A 24373-nucleotide genomic window follows, 5' to 3' on the forward strand; every position below is an offset into this window, starting at 1 on the left:
TAAATATAATATGTAGCCTGTGGATCTAAATGTTTCCTAGTAATCTAAATCAGTATTTTCTAAAATGTTTCATAAAGTGTCTCTCATCTCTTATCCATAGACTGTTTGCTGCTTATTATTTATTCTACTTATTTTTTGGTTTGAAAAGGTAAGGGAAGGTCAGGGAGCTGAAGTATTTCATACTTTATAGCTGTTATTTTTTTCTGATTTCCAGATTATTATCATTGGCATAGCTGTTTTTCTCTAATGGAAATGATATTCCTTTTAATATCTGTATATATCTGTGAAAATCAGTGCTATTCCAAATTTTGTAAGAACTGAAGCTTATACAAATTGTGGAGGGATGTTCTTTAAGGAAAAAAAAACAAATTATTAATTCTGTGATTTCTATAACAATACCCTACTGAACCTAAAGTGATTGTTCTTCCAACCTAATCTCTTAGCCAAATCTCAAAAATTCCCAGAAACACTCCAATGTTCCCAATCAAGGAGAAGTAGGATGGAAGGTAAACTAAAGTAGAAAAAGACATCACTCTGAACTGATTAATTATAGTCCAAAAGGCCTGCTTTTGCAGACTTTACACAATTGTATGATCATATGAAACCATTGCTGGGCTTTTCTCCCAGCATCTTAGAATGGTTTTTATATAAGTGTATGTGGCCATAAAATTGACATCATTAGTTTCACATTAAACCTATCTTTGGCGATCAACCTAACTATAATTTATTAAAGTCTATTTGTGTTTACTTACCTCTTCTGTTGGATTTTCTTTTTTTGTTGTATATTTTCAAATGTTTGATGAGACTTGATTTTCTGCACATGCATTGGCTAATGAGAAGTGGGCCGATCAGTTTAGAAAGGTGTCATAGATATCCTTTTTACTAGCCCCATGTATTCCTAAGTTCCACCTATGCCTTTTCTTAGATATTGCAAGTGATACATTCTACATCTTGCCTGGTATATAAATTCCTCAGCACCTACATATCTGGCCCTTCCCCTCCCTGACCTCCTGTTCACTGTATTTGTGGCTAGTAGGGTTCCTCAACAAATTAAAATCTTTTTATTTCAGAGGTTTGACAATCCCGCAAACACTATTCATTGTTTATATCTCACCTCACCTCTTTAGATTTAATTAATAATACATTTACAAAGCAGGAGGAAAAAGCTATAAGGAATCATCAGAAAATACTGAGTCAATAATTTTTGGCCTTACCCTTTCCTTCCTTCTCTGTGTTCACTTTATTCATTTCTATGCCTTGATTCACTGTCTTGTTTCCCTTCCTAAATAGTTTGATCAAGTTTCCCAAAGGACTCTTTTGTAGAATCCTGATATAAATGTGAAAGAAAGCCACACATTCCAAAAAAAAAAAAAAAAAGAGGTAAATTTCCTTAAAAATTCCTTCTTAGCCATGTTTGGGATAAATTGTACTTTTTTTCCAAAACTAAACAACACTACAAATGTTATTTTAAAAATTTACTGTATTCCTATTCTTGTGTTTTTCCCTTACAGACTCCTTATCCTCATGTCTAAGTTTATGTTGCAGTCTACCATCTCCTTCACCTTCTATTTTTTTCCAAGCCCAACCTTATTATTGACTATTTCAATACTTGGCAATAGAGACTTGTCTTTTTCTTACCCAATGCATACAATCTTTTGAATTTGAGATTGTTGATGGATGATGCTGGGGTCTGGGAAGCAAAAGGGCCTTATCGTTTGACACTGAAGCTGGAGGGTTTATGGAAACAAGTAGAACAGTTTGGAACCTGGACAATGCGATTAGCATTGTAAACTAAGAGAAACCAAGGATTTTCTAGGGTATGACAAACATTTGGATGCTAGTCTTAGGTAAAGTCTGGAGGCTCCTCAAGCCAGCAGCCCATTTTGACATAATTATCATCAGAGATGTGTAATCATCTCCAAGTGGTCTCAGTAGTCTTTTTCTCTTCAGAAACTTTCCACTGTAAAAAGCAAAGTGTGTATTTAGCAAGGAAGCAATATGTGTATATGTGTGGTCTCTAATAGAGAGGTGTCAAACCCCAAGGCAATGAGGAGGGTGAGGCAAAAAAGCCTTCTCTGATAGAGATAGTATCATTTTATGGCCTCACAGCAGCTGCCTTTCAGCCTTTCAAACACTTCTGAATGTTGCCACATCTGAATATCATCTCAACACCACACCTTGTAATTCTTGAGGTCTGAGCAAGGGGGCTAACTTGGTGATTTAGTCGCTGACTCCTGTCTGATTCTTGTGACCCCCTGGATTACAGCCCGTCAGGCTCCTCTGACCTGGGAAAATGGAATTTTCCCAGCAAGAATCCTGGAGTGGGTTGCCATTTTCTTCTCCAGGGGATCTTCCTGACCAGGGATCAAACCTGGGTCTCCTGCATTGCAGGTGTATTCTTTATGGCTGAGTCAGCCAGGAAGCCACCAATTTAGTAAGACTAGTAATCATATCCACTGTGTAAACTCTAACAGGAGTAGAGTTGTCCTTTATTCAGTACCAAATTCCCATCATTGGTTCAATTTGCACAGGAGCACTCAAGAATAATTCCTTTAGGTCTTCCCTGGCCCTCCAGTGGTTAAGACTCCAAGTTTCCACTCCAGGGTGCATGGGTTCCATCCCCGATAAGGGAATTAAGATCCCCCTCATGCCACATGGTGTGCCAAAAATATTATTTATTCTGTGAAAGAAGTCAAATATTTTAATATGCTAGCATTACACTTTAAATGTACAAAAACTTCTTAACTATATAACTAAAATAATAACAAAGCTTTTTTTTTTTTTTCTATCCTAGTGTCATGAGTAGCGTATTTCATGGATCTTTGTGAGGAAATGTGGCTGAAGAATCTGGAGGTGTCAGTGCCCAGTTCTTTCAAAACCAGGCGTGACTCTATTATTCTTTCCCCCATCCCTTCCATTTTAAATGACCCAGTGTCTTCCCTAAAGAAAGAATAAGAAAATTTGCATGAATGCATTCCCTAAAACAAAGTACATCCTTCAGCCAATAAACCTTTTGTTGAATGGAACTGAGAAGGCACTTTGAAACATATCAAGAAAGTTAACATAGTGTGGCCGTAGTTAGCCTAAGGAAAATGTACTGGCAAAATCCATTTAAGAGCCAATTTACTATTTGACCTTAGTGAACTCATTTGACTCTCCCTGCAACCAGTTAAAAAACTGATATGAAATTATCAATAATGGCAAAAAAAAACAAAAAACTTCTGGTCCTCTACACTGAGCCATAATTGTGAACTTTATTCCACTGTAGGGGAAAAGATGGCCTCTTTGGTGTTAAAATAAGTATATCGAAGTTAGATGAGTTAGTTCCATTGTTGTCACATTTCCCAGGTGGCGCTAGGGGTAAAGGAAGTGCCTGCTAATGTAGGAGACATAAGAGACGTGGGTTCCATCCCTGGGTCAGGAAGGTCGCCTGGAGTAAGAAATGGCAACCCACTCCAGTGTTCCTGCCTGGAGAAACCCATGGACAGAGGAACCTGGTGGGCTGTTGTCGATAGGGTTGCAAAGAGCCAGACACAACTGAAATGACTTAGTGTCTAGCTTTTGTGTAGTGTTCAAAATGTGTCTGAATTTCTGCAAACAGTGAATAGCAAACTGACACTAATTTAAACGAGAGGCTCTGTTGCCATGGCTTTGTTTTAGAATCAGATAAGCTTAGCTTGAATTTTCAGAATCTATAAATACAATCTATTTAAGTTGGGGCAAGTTCTACAAATTTCAACAAGTTTACCTAGAAAATAAATATAATCATAGAGCTGAGGTAGGAATTAAGTAAAACAAATTCATCAACAGTTCCATTTCTACCATGAAGTATGTAATAATTGTGTTGCTATTATGATTAATTATGAACTTATAATGAGTAATTACATAGAGTATCATTGTATTCATTTTGTGAACTAAAATCATTTCTGGATACTTTTAATATCATGCCCTAATCTTTTATTTTTCCTCTTATAGTTGTCATATAGTTTCACCATATATCTTGCTGTGTTTTATACTTTAATATGAACTTCTTTAATTTATGTAATAACAATGCAGGGTTTAAATAAATGTGTAGGTGGATTGTTCAGTCTCTAAGTCATGTCCAACTCTTTGCAACCTCATGGAGTGCAGGACACCAGTCTTCCCTGTCCTTCACTATCTATTAGAGTTTGCTCAAACTCCTGTCCATTGAGTTGGTGATGCCTTCTAACCATTTAATCTTCTGCAACCCTCTTTTTCTTTTGCCTTCACTCTTTCCCAGCATTAGGGTCTTTTCCAGTGAGGTGGCTTTTCACATCAGGTGACCATAGTATTAGAGGTTCAGCTTAAGAATCATTTCTTCCAAAGAATATTCAATATGCAATGAATGATTTCCTTTAGGATTGACTGGTTTGATCTCCTTGCTGCTCAAAGGATTCTCAAAAGTCTTCTTCAGCACTACAATTTGAAAGTGTCCATTCTTCTACTCTGAGATCACTGGAAACAATGAGTCTTAGGGAGAGCAGGGAGAATAGAAGAGAATTCAGAATGTAGGGCACTTGTCATGAGCTGAGATGAATGGAAGTTGGAAGTGTTGACAATGGAAAGTATGGTTAGCTATTTCTTGTTCAAACAAGAGGTAGGGTGCATAGAGAGCCTTTGAGTAGCTAGAGAAGTGGAAATGAAGAGTGAGAATAAATTAGATTCCTTTTGAGAATGAACATGGAAATAATTTGTGAGAAACTTTGAAATTATAATAAATTACGCTGAAATTTGATGTATAAGAGAAGATGTAAGTAGTTGATTAAGTAACCATTAGACCATTAAAGGAAGCTGCAGTATGACAAATGCACATTTTTTATACGTTTGCTGAACTCCAGAACCTTGCTGTATATATTTCAGATAGTGGCACTTTAGTTACCAACACCCCAGTAACATTAAACATACTGACTTGCTCCCTATTTTGTTATTATTGTTGTTTAGTCACTGAGTCGTGTCTGACTCTTTGTGACCCCATGGACTGCAGCACGCCAGGCTTCCCTCCTTCACCATCTCCCTGAGTTTGCTCACACTCATGTCCATTGGGTCGGTGATGCTATCCAACCATCTCATTCTCTGTTGCTCCCTTCTCTTGCCGCTAATCTTTTCCAGCATCAGGGTCTTTTTCAATGAGGCGGGTCTTTTCCAATGAGTCAGCTCTTCACATCAAGTGGCCAAAGTATTGGAGCTTCAGCTTTAGCATCAGTCTTTTTAATGACTATTCAGGATTGATTTCTTGCTCCCTGTTTAAGCCAGATTAATTCTTGAAGTATGACTGAACAAATGAGTGTGTTAAACACCTTTTAAATAAATGAATATCTTTCCTATGTATACCAGTCTAGGATTGCTGGATTTTTTTTTTCTTTTAGTGCCTCCAGAACACTTTAGATACACACTGAATTATTTAATTGGAATTAGGTGCATATGAAAGAAAAAATGTAGTTTCCTCTTATTTACTGGATCGCCCATTTGAAGCAGAAGCCAGAGGGTGACTAAGTACAATTGAGGGTCACAAACTAGGGTGAAAGTCTCAATCTTGCCAATGACTCACTGGTAAGAGTTGTTTACCATACAAACAATCTCACAGGCAACTGGAGACATGGAAAAATGTGTGCATTTTTCTTTAAAAGATTTCTTACTAATCTTGCTTCTTGATGAATAAATACCAGCAACAACAAAGTCAACTAATTTAAACTATTGCTTTTATTATAATTACACGGGAGCACAAATAAATAAGCACAAAAGTATTGCAAAATATTGCCAATGCACTAAAGAAAACAATTTGTTTTCAAACAACATCTGGTTACTTCAGTAGTATCAAAGTACATTTATAGTTACATATTACCTAAAAAATCAAGTACAAAAATTAAAAGAAATTAAAACATCAGTGTTTATATTAATGTGTATATAGAAATGGCTAACAACACATGAGTAGAGAAATCTGTTATCTAATGCTTATTTGCACAACTTTTCAGGCACATACCTGACATTTTTAATGAGTTATGAAAAATGCAATATGACATTCAAATTTTTAAATACGGTAAACATGTGATGTTGGAATCGATGTTAAATGGTTTCTTTAAAAAACCCTGTCTTTTAAAAGTGTAGTGCCATTATCCACTAAAAAACATATTATTTGATATCATTTTTCTCAATAGCTATTTGTTTCAATTTCTTGAAAACAGCAAGAAAGTAAACATACAACTGCTAAATACGTAAACACATTTTTAGTGCAAGATAACAAGACCTGTGACTTTACTGTGCTTTGTCTTTTATAATCACAGTGCACTTCACACAAATTGCTACACTATAAATGTTAACTGAAGGAGTTCCAAACAGAAGTGCATACTAAACACTTTCATATATATTATATACAGTATGTATACTGTATGTGGGCGTATACATGTGTAAATGTAAATGCTTTTAGGGTGGGCAAACCCAGTCATATTTGGGAATAATTGAAAACTTCAAGAAGATTTTCACATAGGTTTGGTTGAGATAAATCCAACAATATTACTGTAAAGATGTTTTCCCTTAAATTTAAAACTTTATAATATTTAAAGGGAAATATACTCAGACATTTTTACCCAGGTAACACATATCTTGCTACAATGTCATTGACCCAAATATCAAAAGGTTTTAAATCAATCCAAACCCCAAGCTATTATGTTCAAAGTCCAACATGGCAAAATGCATTATTCTTTTACTGATTTATATAGACAAGAGTACATATCCTATGTGTACACATAGAGGTTTACACATGAACATATTTTATATTTAGACATCAACTTTAGTATGTTTAGCATTTTATTTTGACTATACACTTGATCCGGGAAAAACATATATAAACACATATATAAACACATAAGAGATGTCAAACACATATGATATTGTATATCTTCTTAAAAACTCTGTTTTGAAACTACTAATGATTGTATAATGAAGCTCCTTGAAGGCAGGGACCACATTTTTCTGAATGCTTAATGTCAAATGCTTTAGAAATGCTTTAGAATAGCTGATATACATAAGTGGCTCAATAATGAACTGTTAAATGAATAATGGATTAATAGCAAATTGTTCACATTCCAGAGTTAGCTATAATTTTTCCCTTACAAAGAAGATTCAGTGAGTTAAGCTTAAGTACATAAGTACCATTTTTTTTTTCACTTCCATTTAAGCTTGGGATGCAATGAATGGTGAATTGCTTTTCTACTCTACTTCTACTTCTTTGCAAGGGTGAATTCCCTCTCATCTCAGATAATTTGCTGTTAATATCATAGAAATTTTTCCTTAATTTTATAGGTAGCCATAATTAGCTTACAATTACTTTTCAATTTTAGGTAAGTAAGTCAACTTAACATAGAAGTAATATTGAAATTGCATTGTATGTGCATTGTTCTGATGCCTCATTTAATTAAAACAATAAAACAATAGAGTTGTTTAGTTTTATTAATTTGATCACCAAACTTGCTCATAAGCGTCAAACCACTTTAGATATAAGGATGTGGCCTAAGCCAAAATATAATAAGAAAAATGTTTCTCTCCAGAAGAATTGAAAGAAACCCGTTTGGGACCTCGGGGTCTCTGAAGTCCCAGTGTCACTGCTTTGAAAAGCGAAGTTGTATCTGGCTATATCCATTCAATTACCACGTGTCTGAATACGTACAGTCTTTAAAACTACACATTCTAATCTCTTAATATTTTGCATTGTTTCATTTTAACATCTATTTTTGTGGAGTGGGCATTACCTTTTCCACAGATCAATCAGTTTTCACTCCAAACTTGCTTCCATAGTATCAACACTAGGGGGAAATGTTGGCAGTGTTTACTTAAAGAACTACTCTACTGTTATACTTCAGAAAATGCTGGCTTCTGAGATTGGATAGAAAAGAGGATTTGATATTTCCCTTCCATCAATTCTAAAGAAATGTGTGTCTTCTAAGATGTTGTTCACATATAAAAGCATCTTGCTGACAGCCAATAAAGTTCTGTTTCTATAAAATTTGCTCTGAAACAATCATTTTTTATAGGGCTGAGCTTTCAACTGGTAACCATACAATGATATGATTTGTTCTTTGGCACTGCTAAGAAAAAAAAAAAAATAGCATATGGAGTTTTATCACTCCATAGTGTTCTGGCTGTAGGTGGAATTTTTTATCATTTGACTAAATTCATAGGTATAAGTGCCCTAAATGGCTACCATCAGAGAGTAAGTTTATTTTTCTTTTTTTATCCTAATGACCTCTTTTTTTCCACATAAAGAAATATTGCACAAAAAGGAAATCAACTATATAATAACTATTGCCACATAGGCTAAACTACAGTGAAGAATTTTATAGGTATAGAATGTCATTTCTTAAATATCCGTGAAGCTGCTTTTCCAGATCTTTCAGTTACTTCCCACAGAAGGCAAGATTTGGAGACAGTAAATGGAAATGGTTGCCTAAGGTCAGATTTTCAAAGAAGCTACCTTCTCAGAAAATAACTTGCTTGGAAAGGGAGTGTATGAAACCTGGCAACAGCATTCATTTGGCAGGACAAATGGAAATGGCTGAACCCAACACAAATCATTTTGTTAGCTCTATTTCCTTCTTGACAAGTGGCCAGCATTAAAAAATATCTTCTGCCTAATTCCGAGAGATATGGTAATGATGGGCATTTGAAAAACACACCTGTGTGTTTTACCTAAATGAAAATTTCAAGGGAATTATCCAATTGTAATTAGATCAAGCTTGACATATTCATATGACATATATGTATGTATGTGTATCAAGATCATCATAAAGATGCTAAGCATTGATGGCTTACATATATCTAATTCATGGGCTTGAGTATATGTGGTCATAATAACTTAAATCAGGATAATAATTTGGGTCATAAACACATTTAATGTCAATTCTTAGTTTTACCTTAACACATTTTCACCACTCTTAGATTTGTACTCCATTGATTTTGGGGTTTGAAACATAATCTATAGCTGGTGAAATATGACAGCAGGATCTATTTAAGCTACTTAAGATCTCTCCATGATTTCATGTACTAACTTGCGACTCTGCTTTTGTTTTTTTCCATCTCAACGATACAAGCAAAATTTCAAACATCAGTAAGCAATTTATGTATACAGTTCCCCCACTGAGTACTCATTCATGTGTAGTGTACACAAACACACATAACAGATACACATGCTCCCACTCACCTTATTTCCCTTATTCTTTCAGAATTCTAGTTGGGCATCAAAATATACATTAATTATAAAATATTAAAAAATTATTTTATAACATTTCAAAGGCTTGAAAGAAACTATTACTGATAAAGCATTACTAGGTCTTTAGCAATATAGATTACAAAATTCCCCTACATCCTGTTATATTTGGTTATATTGAGCAGCACTGTGCTATTGCTGTCAAAACCCTTACAAGGAAAACCACTATGACAACAACTTCAAACACATACCTTTTCTCTCAGAAATATAATACTAAATTGATTGATAAAGAAGAATCACATACTGTCCATTTTTTGGAAGCATAAATAGTAATTTAAATATACAAAATATATATGATAGTTTCTTTTTTATTCCTCCATGGGGTTATTTATATTCAACTAACAAGTTACTCTTAAAAGATATATAGGATTTGTTTAACTTAAACTTTACCACCACAAAAATTGAATCCACCCCATCTCCCATCCCCTGCATTTCCTGTTTCCTCCTTGAAATAAAATAAAATAAACAATTGGTCATAATTCTTTGGTCATGGTGTCATCATCGGTAAGAATGTGATGAACATGCACAAAAGATCAACCCCCCAAATAGGGTGATAACTCATTGAAAAGTTAACATGAAATACTACTCCACTCAGGCATCTAGATTTTGAGAAAGCTTGGCATTTAGTGTACTGAAATATGCAAACTCATCTGATTGAATGTTAATTGATCATTTTCTAGGGGAAACAAACATACACGTGAAAAGTTACTCAAAAGTAGCGACTGCAGCAGCTCTAAAGCCACTGGTCTCACCTTCTTGAAAGCAGTCGTGCTGTTTCGCCTTCTATTCCTTGTCCCTTCCATTGTCACAGTGAACCCTGGTCTCCTCCAATCAGATCAATGATGCAAGGACATGTGTCCCTAAGGTCATTTCTGAAAGAAATGTTTTCTGCTGGGATGTCCAAATATACCCTAGTAACTTTCTCTGGAGTCTGACTCACCATTGCTTAGTATAAACAAGACGACATTTGAAGAGAAATTCTTATAAAGCCAATGCAGCAAAAATATCAGTGTTGATGTAATGTGGATGTCCAAATTCAGCATCACATTGGCATTCATTTCCCATCAAACCCTTAAAAAGGTACAAAGCAACAAACAGATGTTCTTAACGATGTGATATTCAACTTCTACATTACTAGCACCAGATCATATATTATGTGATTGAACATAATTCATACATGAGCTAGTGTACAGAAACCAAATGTGGGAAGAAAGAAAAACATTTTAAATGCAAAAATTAATAATCAAAGGCATCAAGGGACATATAAAAGAGATAACAAACCAGTTAATACCGAAATTGTATCATATAGTAAAACTCTTGGTATTTCTATCATTTGTATACGTATAATGTGTATTATTTCAGGTGTCACCCATAAACTAGTAAAATATTTACATCTCAATATCTTCTGGATTCAAAATAATCCATGATAAATAAGTGTGCCTTAAATGCAAGGAAATACGCATTTTATCTTGAACTCGCCACGAATAGGCATAGCTTCCCATGGGCTTTCCAGGGAACCACTGGCGTTCCATTCTGACTGAGAAGATGTGTAACAGTTACTTATCACATGACCGAGTCGACCTCCCTCTTCGTGTTCAGTAACGTGGAGCTCACGCCATCCTGCACACAGTCATATGGCCGTATCCCAGAATACCGTTTGCTGTTTAGAATAGGGTGGAGGGCTGTACTTCTTTGCACCTGCGTTCTTCTTCCAGCTGGGTAGGATAGGCATGCTATCCTGTTTGCAAAGCCCCTTTTCCGTTTTCTGTCTAGCTTTTATTTCCTTGCACAAGCAACGCTTTTTCTCAATCATCTCAAGCATTGTATGGTCTCCATGAAACCACTGCATGCATGCCACCTAGCAAAAAAGAAAGAGTGAATACAGAAAAAAAAAAATGGAAAGAAAGCAGATTTGTTTTGCACTGTGCTAGTAGTTGTTCTGAAAAATGTCAGCCATTTCTATATTTCTGAAATTCTTACAAAGCAAAATTAAGGCATATAAGTGCCAAACACAATTTGTACTTCAATTATTAAACATTGAGATATTATGAAACAATAATTTAGGAGTGAATATTTTACCAATATGTCCTAAAAGTCCATGCTATGGAAATAAAATCTTCTGTAAAATTTTTAAGCCATTTGCCAAATATTTGGCTATTATTTTTATGTTGACTCCATTGTCTTATGGGTCTCAATATTCTAAGTTCAATTATTAGCATTACTTTCAAGAGAGACCTTATATGAACGTGATATGCTTTCATGAACATTTTTATTAGTAAAGTAAAGCTTAACATTTGTTTATAAATAACATGGAATTTAGGCTTTTAATTATTCTTCTACCAAAATGAATTTCAATGTACATCCAATGCTTGGAATATAAACACTTAAGTAATTATTCTGCAAAGAAGTTTCACCGTACGTCTTGATGCTACAGCAAATGTTTAATTAGAATCATTGGTTTCTGCAATAATACTGATCCAGATCCTGAATAGTTCCAGAACTTCAAAGAACTAGATTCATCAGGTCAGTTGGATACCAGGAGAAGATTCAGTGATGACTGTATATGGATACACATACATCAACTATTGGACAGGTAAACACTGCTCCCAGGTGTATGAGACTATGTCCACCAGTAACTGTTCTTTAGCACAGAGCTAGCAGGTTGAATCTGTCACAGAATAGCAGTGTGATTGAAACAGGAATCCAGGATGGAGATGTTTACACTTAATCATTTAAGCAAATCTATTGTATGACTTCAGAGTTAAAATAGCTCACTTGGAGACACTAAATTTAATGATACAATTTTAGGAAATAATTGACAAATATTTATAACACTTTTTCTGGGGCTTCCCTGGTGGCTCAGTGGTAAAGAATCTGCCTGCCAATGCAGGAGACATGGGTTTGATCCCTGGGTTGACAAGATGCCCTGGAGAAGGAAATGGCAACCCACTCCAGTATTCTTGCCTGGGAAACATGAACAGAAGAGCCTGGTGGACTATAGCCCATGGGGTTGCAAAAGAGTCGGACATGATTTAACCACTAAACAGCAATTTAATGCTCTATACCAAAACCTATTCTTATTACTTGGCATAGTTTAATACATTTATTCTTCACAATGACAATGCTCTGAATTAAGTACTATTGATTACCCCATGTGTATGTTAGTTGCACAATCATGTCCAACTCTTTGTGATCCCATAGACTGTAGCTCACCAGGTTCCTCTGTCTATGGAATTCTCCAGGCAAGAATACTGGAATGGGTTGCCATTCCCTGCTCTAGGGGAATCTTCCTGACCCAGAGATTGAACCCGTGTCTCCTGCATTGCAGGCAGATTCTTTACCATCTGAGCTATGAAGGAAGCCCCTGTAATCCCATAATGAGTAAAATGAGACTTGGAGAGATTTAGTAATGTGCCTATGTTTACAGACACAAATGACAGGGTCAAATGTGAACCTAAGAGTTTATTTCAGCACCTGTGCCCTTAAAAACTACACGCTGCTGGTTCTAGAGCATGTGAAATTGGAAAGGATTGAGAACGGTCAGTACGACACCCTCCACATACGGGTGAGGAAGCTAAGTTTTCCAGAATTTATATATCTTGTCCAAACCAGGCAGGTAGGTTTTAATGTGAACAAGGCCAAATTGAATTCTCACAATTCTGAAGTCTTTATGGAAAGGACAAGATCTTGAGCTAGGAGTCAAAGATTCAAATTCTGAAACTTGATGAATTTCCATTGATCACTCCATTTCTCAGTTTCTTTTTCTGAATAACTGAATTGATAACATCTTCTTTTCAGAAGTTAGTTTAAAAATTAGATTGGGTAATAAAGGTGAAGTAATTAAATAAAAACAAAACAGTGAAACATTGCCCTAGAATTATTATCCTAATACTGACAAATACCTAGCAACGGTTTTCCATACATGCTCTCTGCCATTCATGTGAAAAGAGCTCTACATATGTTATATTAATATTAAAGCCTCCCAGCCACACTGAAAGTTAGGGTTTAGTAACACATCACAAGTAAGAAAGATGAGACTTAGAAAGCTTAAGGAACTAGTTCAAGGAAGGTCATAGGTTACTGGCTGTGATGCAAGTCTATATCAAATTCAGATCTGCTTGATTCCACAGTAAATCATCTTTCTACTACAGCAAGCTCCATCTCCTGAATATTATTTTAGAGATTTTAATAATAGTTGTTGTTGTATGTACTACCATTTCCAGATGCTATTCAAAAATGCAAATGTATTTATAGCCTTATGAATAAATAAAAACTGTTTGTCAAGTAAATAAAATCAATGGCTTGAATTGATTAGCCAATAGCTTAGATTCCAGAGGGTGATTCTCTTGGGTAAATATCTTGTATGTAATAAGCTTAACTTGACATAAAGTTTCTTGAAAGGATGGGCTGTGTTTGACACCTTTTGGTGTCCTCTGGCCCCAAGCACAGGGCCCCGGCCATGGCTGTTAACTTTTTAAGTGAATTTCTGGGACAACAACCAACAGGTTTTTGTCCCAACATGAGATTGTCAAAGTAGCTCATAATTTTTTTAAAGATTTGTAATATTTTAAAACATGATAGTCTAAGCAATAAAAATACGATAACTCTATTTGGGTGGAAATACAAGCAAAATTTATTGAGTGACTATAAACTGTTATAAATGGAATTTATAATACAGAATTCTCAGAGGGCTAGCCCCAAATAGCATCCAACACAGTAGCCCCGACATGCAGAACAGAATCATTTAGCGCTCAATAAAAGTTTTAGAAATGGAGTGAAGCCACCATCACTGTACAGTGTTTGCTATTCTCAGAAAACTCTCAAGATAATTTCCTTTTTAGTAAATTCTCACTGGATTTCACATATCCCAATGAAATCACAAAACCTCCCATCTTCTTTAAGGTAAGATAGTTACAGCATCACTTCAATATTTGCATGGTATTTACTTGTCCATACAAACATTAAATCACTTATTAATTTCCTTTAATATTTTTAGGGTGTGAATCAGCCATTTTTTTTCTGGATTCCTCTGACAACAGTGCCACCAATATATTTCATTATATTTCATTTCACTTCATAGTTGTCATTACAGTTCATTAATGCATAATACTATTGAGAATAACTGTTTTCAGTCAATTAGTAGTTTATGCTATATAGGTATGTCAATTTATTAAGAATAATCCATTATTTAAAAATCTAAAGAATAAGAATTTAAGAATTGAGTTATAAAATATGCTTTTTCATATTCATTGCATTTTTATTTTGGAATACTTATATATCACTTGATTGAGATGTAATGGTTCAGAAGAGTACTAGTAGACAATCACTCTTGTTTTCCAGACTGACTCTGCAATATTAAACTATTTTCTTTTGGGGGTCCATTACACAGTCAGTAAAAATTCCATGACAAAGCGTTGCCCAATGAGAGGGAGAGGTATTCTAAGAGAATTCAAATTCTTAGGAGATAGTAAAATTCATTTTTTAATTTTAAAGTTTAACAAATCTAACAAGTCTGGTACAGAATCTTCGCATGTTAAATTTGCTATCAAATTTTTTTTCTCATTTAAAATACCACCCCCAAGTTGTTATTATGTTGCAGTAATATGACTAAATGAAGAATGAGATTCAGTTTGGGGGAGATAAATCTGCTTCTCATATTTACTTTTAAAGAAAACATGTTTTTGAAAATTTTGTACTGAAGAGTACACATTCTTTTTAAATCCCCAAGTTAAACTCAGTGTTAAACTCAATTGCCTATTGACATGGCCAAATCCCTTCCCCCTAAAATGTGTCCAAAAATTGTATTTCATTCTGATAGTATGTGTTAATTCATTACTTTAGGCATAACAAATAGCAAGTTTAGGCATTATATTAAGTGTGTTAGGACTACTACCCATAAAAGTTATTGAGACTTTTCCATTTTTTGGTCATCTAATTCTTCATATTTAATTTAAATTTAGCTGTAAAATTCCATTCCACTTCATACTATAGTTGAAAGAATTTTATGCCAATTTATAAATATTAATATTTAAAACTAATCCTAGCAAATAAACTCTAGTAGTTTAGCTCTTTAGGGGATTCCCTGGTGGCTGAGATGGTATAGAATCTGTCTGCAATGCAGGAGACCCGGGTTAAATCCCTGGGTCAGGAAGATCCCCTGGAGAAGGGAATGGCTACCCACTCCAGTATTCTGGCCAGGAGAATTCCAAGAGCAGAGGAGCCTGGCAGGCTACAGTCTATGGGGTCACAAAGAGTCACACACAACCGAGTGACTAACCCTTCCTTAGTTATTCAATCAAGTGGTCTGTTTCTTATCTTTAATCCAAATGCATTTATTGTATGAACAAGGAAGGAAAGGAAAAAAAAAATACACAAGCAAGTAAGCATGCTCTGGGAAACAATTATTCAATTAGTATGAAAACACTTTTATTTCTTGGACAAGATTTTCCTATTAGCAAGATTCAAAGGAGATAATATTCTTGCCTAATTTCATGGAGATCAAATCAAATAAAGCTCCTCCTCAAGAAGATGAATCATAAATATACACCCCTCAGGTGTAGACTATACACATGACTTCTTTCCAAAAGGTACAATGTGGAAAGGAGGAGAAGATGAAGTTTACATGAAGAAACCTGTCAAACACTACCTACACCACACCAGGTCATCCACACTGATCAATAATGTTGAGAGAATGCATCCTTGATATCACGTGATGAGAAGTGCACTTATCTCTGTGGTCTTCCTCCTCTAAACCATAACTCCAATAGAATCATGAGAAAAACACCAGACAAGTCCAAATTGAGAGACATTCTACAAAATACCAATCCAGGAATCCTCAAAACTGTCAAGATCACATAAAATAAGAAAAGTCTGAGAAACTCTCACAGTCTAGAAAGGGTCAAAGAAACACGATTGAAATGAATTAATACGGTATCATTGAAGAGATCCTGAAACTGGCCGATCAAATCTAAGGCAATTCAAATAAGGTATGGTTTTAATAACAATGTATCAACATTGAGTTTTTAGTTGTGACAAAAACACCATAATACTGTAAGGTAATAATAAAAGGGGAAACTGAGTGTGGGGTATGCAGGAATCCTCTCTCTGTTCTTTGCCACTTTTTGGTAAGTTCAAAACTATTCTAAAATTCAAAAAATATATATTTTAAGAAATGACATGATAGGTTCACATTCTTTCCAAAGAATAAGTAACTGTATCTTTCATTCTTTAGAGGGAAGCAACGTGCTATAATAGAAGAATTAAATAACTTTACTGGGATCTTGATTGTTGTGCGACCTTGAAAAGTCATGTGTCTTTCTGAAGTTGTATGTACTTCCTATACACATTATATATGTATATATGTACATTATTCATATATACACAGTATGTACACTTGGATATACTTTATATATATATATAATGCATATTTATGCACCACATTGCACAAGGTTACAGGAGGCAGTTAACTATCACATGCAAGACATTGAAAAACATTAAAGTTCCATACATCATTCATAGTCTTATCTACTGATTCTTCAATGCATCGAGAATAACATAAATGAGGAGTTTTAACTCACTTCAATAATTACTTTCTCTAAAAAAAACAATCAAGTACTTCCTGATATTGAGTACATTTTATCCCAAAAGCAAGGAAATAGTGAGACTATCCAATAAACAAATCTCTGTAATGTTTAACTAAACTATTCAATTTTTCAAAACATATAAACCATAAGAGAAAATAATACTCTGAGTAAAGACATGGAGCATTTCAATATTAAAAATGATACAAGAATTAAGCTGATGCAAGCATATCTATCTCTACTGATTTTGATTTTTATGCTTCATGAATAAACACATTTAAAAAAATCATTGAAGATTTTTGAGCAGGTGTGATGTTCGCTTTGAAATAAAGTTTGGCTGTAAGCTTGAAGATTTGAGAATTAAATTTAATTCCTTAAATAATAGACACAACACCAATACTAATTTCCAAAAACTCTGGTGCAGGGGGAGAGGGGCATTTATCAGTTCCATGTTGCTCTCTTTGTCCAATTTCTGTTACCTGGGTAGCTCATTTTCTAAGAAATCATTGTTGCCAACTCTGTAATGACCTATATGGTAAAAGATTCTAAAAAAGAGCAGATATGTGCACATGTATAACTGATTCACATTTCTGTACAAGAGAAACTAACACAACACTGTAGAAGTACTATACTCTCCAAAAAAATTAATTTAAAAAAAGAAATCATCGTTTCCAGTATGAGGAGTATAAGCATTAGTCTAGCTGAAAAAGAAGCTAGATTGTCAAATTTCTCTGAATTTTCTCTTTACCTTGGAGAAAAATTTCTCCAGGAGAGCACGGATAACATTAGTGGGGCATCAAGAAAGAGCAGGCATGAGGCCAGCTGGTATGATTTGAGAAGGGGAAGCAACTTCTTCAGGAATTACAGAAGGGAGAAAGACTTTCACCTCTGCTGTTTCTGTCCTTCGGAGTTACAGGTCAGCCAGAGGTGATAGTGTTCTCATTGAAAACATTCTTCCTCTCCCATTTAGTGGGCAAAGAGATTGATTCTTTATTTAACACATGTACATAGAATAAACGTGCAAGTAGAATAGATTTTTTTCATATTATTTTCAGGATAACAGACAGAGGTTGGCCAACTACAGCACATTTCCCAAGTAAAACCCATTGCCTTTTTTAGTACAGGACATGTTGGCACCATAAAGAAGGCTAAACACCGAAGAATTGATGATTTCAAATTGTGGTGCTGAAGAAGACTCTTGAGAGTCCCATGGACAGCAAGGAGATCAAACCAGTCAATCCTAAAGGAAGTCAACCCTGAATATTCACTGGAAGGACTGATGCTGAAGCTGAAGCTCCAATAGTCTGGCCACCTGATGTGAAGAGCCGACTCATTGGGAAAGACTCTGATGCTGGGAAAGATAGAGGGCAGGAGAAGAGGGTGACAGAGGATGAGATGGTTGGATGGCATCACTGACGCAATGGATATGAATTTGAGCAAATTCTGGGAAATAGGGAAGGACAGGAAGCCTGGTGTGCTGCAGTCCATGGGGTCAAAAAGAGTCAGACATGACTTTGCAACTGAACAACATGTTGGGACTCATACCACATGACCCGTAAAGGCCAAAGTGTTTCTTGTCTGACTCTTTAAAGAAAAAGTTCTCTAGGTTACTAAGTAAATGTCCAATTAACACTTACAATGCCTAAAATGCCTAATATTAACCCTAAGAAATGCCTGATGAGAAACCAAAAAAGATAAAATCAATATTAGTAATATAAAAGGGCTAACACAAAATCAAGAGCATTGACTCATATGCACTTACAATATTTTTCATATCAAATGTGGCCCATTTGGTGAATCATAAAGGATTAGACAGATTTAAAATCAGCTCTGACAACTAGTTTAAAGAAATTATCTGGGCCCACTGACTACACATTTTACCATTTCATCATTATAAGAAAGGTCAAACTTTTCTTTTAATACCCCTGAAGTAGTTATTTGTTTGTGATACGTCACACTGGTGATTCAACTTCAATATAAAAGTTGCCTAGAGAACTTTTTAAATAATATTTTGGTGAACTGTACTTCTTTTCTACTTTTCCAAACATATTTTAGAAAGAAGGGATCATCCTTCCATAGCATAGGCAGCAACACAGACCCTAAATAAACCTTTGGAAATTGATATAACACAAAAATTAGAAAGGTTATAATTATCTGCACTTGTCAGCAAATTCAATAATTGTTTTATTACTTATTGACTAACAAGTTATCAAATCCATGTTCCTTGATCATTATACAGAATGGAAAAAAATGTATTTTTCTTTGATTTAGTAAGGCTTACTCATGTATGTATGTATGTGTGTATGCATCTACCTATGTCTACCTATGCACACAGAGGTGACCCAACATCACAGAATTTTCTATGGTAAATATTAAATGGTGCCATCAAATAATGAGGCTCACCTCACTCTGCATAACAAGTTCTAGGTTCATTCACCTCACTAGAACTGACTCAAATGTGTTCCTTTTTATGGCTGAGGGATATTCCATGGACACATGCACTGAAACTTCCCCATCCATTCATCTGTCAAAGGACATCCACGTTGCCTTCATGTGCTAACTACTGTAAATAGTGCTATAGTGAACACAGGGATACATGTGACTCTTTCAGTTATGGTTTTCTCAGAGTATATGCCCAGTAGTGGGACTGCTGGGTCATATGGTAGTTCTATTCCTATATTAATGCATATATGTGGAATCTAGAAGGATGGTACTGATGAACTATTTGCAGGGCAGAAATAGAGGAGAAGACTTTGGACACAGCAGGGAAAGAAGGGGGGCAGATCACCAGCCCAGGTGGGATGCATAAGACAAGTGCTCGGGCCTGGTGCACTGGGAAGACCCAGAGGAATCGGGTGGAGAGGGAGGTGGGAGGGGGGATTGGGATGGGGAATACGTGTAAATCTATGGCTGATTCATATAAATGTATGACAAAACCCCCCAAAAAAATAAATAAATAAATAAATAAAAGTAAGAATAGGTACATAAAAAAAAAAATTTTAATGCTAGAACACAGAGAATCATAAATAGCTGATATAAAGCCTGAAGTTAAAGCCAAATTCTCAAAATGTAATCATAGATATACATTTTCAGGAATCTTTTATAAAGATTGTCAGTGTTAAAAATTTCAGCAGTTAGCTTTCTAATCCAATCCAATAATTACGTGAAGTATGAAAAACCTAGAAAAGGTGGCTTCTGAATTAAATAACAAAATCTTACCTCAAAGGGATATACATACACACATACATATGTATATTTGTACATATATACATATGTATGTATTCGCTTATTTTTAAAAACCATGAAAGAACTGACACTAAAAATTTTGTTAAATGCTTATATACAGGAAGAGATGAAATAAGGAAGAGGAAATAAGATAGAAGCTAGACTTATTTTAGTATGTCTTTTTTACAGGTGTGACCTCAGAGAACTATGCAAATATTTTACATAAAAGCTATTTAAGAAAATCCCTAAAATTCAAAATAAAATACATCAACAGAATGCAGTACCCAGCTAGCAGCACAACCATGTACAGAAGAATTAGTCCAAGTGACTCCAAAATACAGTAATTTGATTATACATCCCTAGAGAGATATCCCTTAAGTACAAAAGAAATTAACAAAAAACAATAAATATACTGTTGTGGCAGTGTTGGCATTATGATTCTGTTGTACATGTATCATTTCATAGATCATATAAGTATGTTGCTGGTGTTGAGAACTAAGTTTTTAAGTGTTATTGACAGGAAACATATAAATCAATGAGGTAAAATAAAAACCGTATAGCCCTGAAAAAAAAAAAAAAAAGAAGGGGGGCCGTGAACTGAGAGAGTAGCATGGAAACATATACATTACTGTGAGTAAGATAGCTATTGGGAAGTTACTACTATAAGTAAAATAGATAGCTATAACACAGGGAGCTCAATGCAGTGCTCTGTGACAACCTACAAGGGTGGGATGGGATGGAGGAGTGGGAGAAGGTTCAAGAGGTAGGGGACATATGTAAATGTATAGCTGATTCATGTTGTAAGGCAGAAGCCAACACAGTATTGTAAAGCAGTTGTCCTCCAATTAAAAATAAATTTAAAAATTAATCCATGTGACTTTATAAGTACTTATGTGCTGCACGCGGAATCGCTTCAGCCGTGTCCGACTCTTTGCGACCCTGTGGACTGTAGCCAGGCTCCTGTGTCCATGGGATTCCCCAGGCAAGAATACTGAAGTGGGTTGCCATGCCCTCCTCCAAGGGATCTTCCTGACCCAGGGATCAAACTTGCATCTCCTGCGGCTCCTGCATTCGGGCAGATTCTTTACCACTGAGCCATCAGGGAAGCCCATAGTTACTTTAAAATACTATTAGTTCTACTTTGAAAATTACAAATTCAAGGTCAGGAAGATGATTCCACCCTAAATGAATTTGTTTCTCTTTTTTCATGAAGGCTGGAATGAAGTTAACTGAACAGGAAAGTATGAAATATCAAAAGTAAAAAAAATACATAATATAACTGTGCAAAACAAAAAGAGATAATATAGATGTGCAATATTTTTTAAAAAGCAGATAATGTAAGTTTACAAAACCAAAAAAGCAGGTACTTGTCAGTTCCACAGACCTGGATTTTATCTTGACTTTTAATCTCACTTGGTGACGTGCAAGTTACTTATCTGGTGCTCTTGCTTGAGATATTATGAGAATTAAAGATTACATTTGAAATATTCTTAGCTTTTAAACTTCTATGACAATATTTCAAATGATAACACCTTTGGGATAACTTAAGCATTTCCCATAGTTTTATGCCTATGCTTTTATCCATCTTTAACTCTGATATACTATTTTTTAAATTGTTCCTTTGTACTCTTCCCTTACTTGTCAGCACTGTTGATTTAGAACCTACGGTATATAAAAGAGTTATTTAAAAAGTGTACACCTAAGGTATATGCAAAAATTTCAGATTTTATTTTAAATGGTCTAAATTTAGCTTTGAGATATCTATTGATAAAATTAGAATAATCTTCACCTTTCTTTTTCTAGATCTGAAGATCTGCCTCAGTATACAATCTCTGATCGGCTCTAAGAAACATCACATGTTGGTATTTTAAACCACATATGCTATTTTACAAAACTGTGCTGGTTTTTATGACCAATTATGTAAAATTCACTCATCATAAAGATTTTTAAATTGTAGGTTAATAAGCCTTACAATTGGAAGTCTATAAATAGAGTTTCAAGTCAATATAGATTGTTCATGTTCTCTGCCTGCAAAATGAGGGAAACATCTAACTCTTCAGTTTTAGTATGATGTCCTCTAAACAAGACTCACAGGTCACTTTTAAGGACAGAGGTTGGTCTGAACTACTCTGTTAAACAATGGCAATCACAGCTGTCCCCAAGCTCCACCAATACACTGTGCATCCTTCTATAACACACCGATAACAATTTTTGTGTGCATGTTTGATTTCCTTCTTTCTTAGGGGACAGCATAAGTGGGTAAAACGAATGTCATGGCCTGGTTTTACCACTTATTACTTATGAGATCTGGGACAAGTCACATAATCTTCTTGGTTCTTTAGCTTTAAAATAAAAATAATAAGACCTTAGGTTTGTTGGGAGAAGCACATGTAACAAGTTAACATCTACCTCAAGGTGGATACAAAAATATAAGCTCCTCTACAAGGTGGCTCAGTGGTAAGGAGTGCGGGTTTGATTCCTTGGTCGGGAAGATCCCCTGAAATAGGAAATGGCAACGTGCTCCAGTATTCTTGGCAGGAGAATCCCATGGACAGAGTCGGACACAACTGAGCGACTGAGCACCCACACCCCTCATAGACTGGGTACAGACACCGCTAGTGAGCTCTTTGGGGGCAGGGAAGGGTTCCGCAGTAAATCACACACCCTTAGCCTTTAGCACAAGGAAGTACGTCACAAAAACTCATGCAAGGAGCGAATGAATAAGCAAGTGGATGACTAGAAGACCAATGCTCCGGTGGTGTCCAACTCTTTGTGACCCCATGGGCTATACAGTTCATGGAATTCTCCAGGCCAGAATACTGGAATGGGTAGCCTTTCCCTTCTCCAGGGGATCTTCCCAAGCCAGGGATCGCACCCAGGTCTCCCACATTGCAAGTGGATTCTTTACTAGCTGAGCCACAGTTGAAGCCCAAGAATACTAGAGTGGGTAGCCTATCCCTTCTCCAGCAGATCATCCCTACCCAGGAATCAAACCAGCGTCTCCTGCATTGCAGGTGGATTCTTTACCAACTGAGCTATCAGGAAAGCCCTATTTCAGGAAAGGAGTTTTGGAAATCTTTGGTTTATTGAATGATTTGATTCCGCTTTGGCTCAACTGAATCCAATAAATATCCCAAATTTTACAAGGTTTAAAGAATATATTTCCTGGGATTTTTCAGCCACAGAAACCATCTAATGTTAAATTCAGTCCTCGATGTCATGTGAGTCACAGTCTGGGTGTTCTATAGTTGAAATCATTCTGGGTGTTTGAATCCTTGGGGTCTCAAGGATTTGAATTCTGGGGTCTCAGAATCCTTGACACTTTGGCTCAGATTAATGATGAACTGAGGCTCCCTAAACGTTAATATGCTTTCAGCTCCCCTTAGGAATTCATTAAAATCAAATTCTTAGGCATTAAGACCCTGATGCTGGGAAAGATTGTGGGCGGGAGGAGAAGGGGACGACAGAGGATGAGATGGTTAAATGGCATCACCGACTTGATGGACATGGGTTTAGGTGGACTCCGGGAGTTGGTGATGGACAGGGAGGCCCAGCATGCTGCAGTTCATGGGGTCACAAATAGTCGGACACGACTGAGCAACTGCACTGAACTGAACTGATACCTAGAGATCCTGAAGCTAAGTTTTAGATAAGGCGGGTTTCAGACAACTGCATTCAAATGGCCCAAAATGCAGTTAATTCTGTTCCATAAATTTTTCTCAAATTTGCCATCATCTTTTACATTTTCAGGTCATTGCCTGGACTCACTTCAAGTCCTGGACTAATAAGATTGTCTCTAGTGTTCCATTTCTTGGCTACTTCTCATCCACCATCCACACTTCTGCCCAAGTGCTCCCTGCGAAGCCCCCACAGTGTCATGTTAACTCAATGATTCCCCCTTTACCTAACACAATATAGTAAATGCCCCACATCCATCACAATGAGCTTCAGTGTTGTCTTTGCCAGTTAATTAATTTCGTTGTTGTCCTTGTTTAGTTGCCCAGCCATGTCCTACTCTTTGCGACCCCATGGATTGGGATTTTCCAGGTAAGAATCCTGGAGTGGGTTGCCATGTCCTTCTCCCAGGGATCTTCCCAAGCCCAGGAACAAACCCATGTGTCCTACCTATGTCCACTGCATTGCAGGCAGATTCTTTACCGCAGAACCCCAGGGACGCCCCATCCATTTGCTTCCTACTCCAGTCATGAGCAACTGCTCAAAACTCACCCAACACCACAGGCACACTACTTGATCATATTTTTAGCTCAAGCTGTTTCCTCATTCTGGA

The 24373-nt window shown here is 35.9% G+C and overlaps 1 protein-coding gene across 1 annotated transcript in view; it reads right to left on the bottom strand.

The window, feature by feature from the left end:
- Positions 1-5709: 5709 nt before the first annotated feature.
- NYAP2 (neuronal tyrosine-phosphorylated phosphoinositide-3-kinase adaptor 2) overlaps positions 5710-24373 on the bottom strand; it is a 303388-nt gene continuing 284724 nt past the window's right edge. Inside the window, exon 8 of the mRNA XM_043445946.1 lies at positions 5710-11138. Within this exon, the coding sequence (XP_043301881.1) occupies positions 10911-11138 (228 nt within the window). The 3' untranslated portion in view covers positions 5710-10910. The remainder of the gene's footprint in view (positions 11139-24373) is intronic.

Source organism: Cervus canadensis, chromosome 24 (assembly GCF_019320065.1).
Source record: "Cervus canadensis isolate Bull #8, Minnesota chromosome 24, ASM1932006v1, whole genome shotgun sequence".
NCBI lineage: Eukaryota > Metazoa > Chordata > Mammalia > Artiodactyla > Cervidae > Cervus > Cervus canadensis.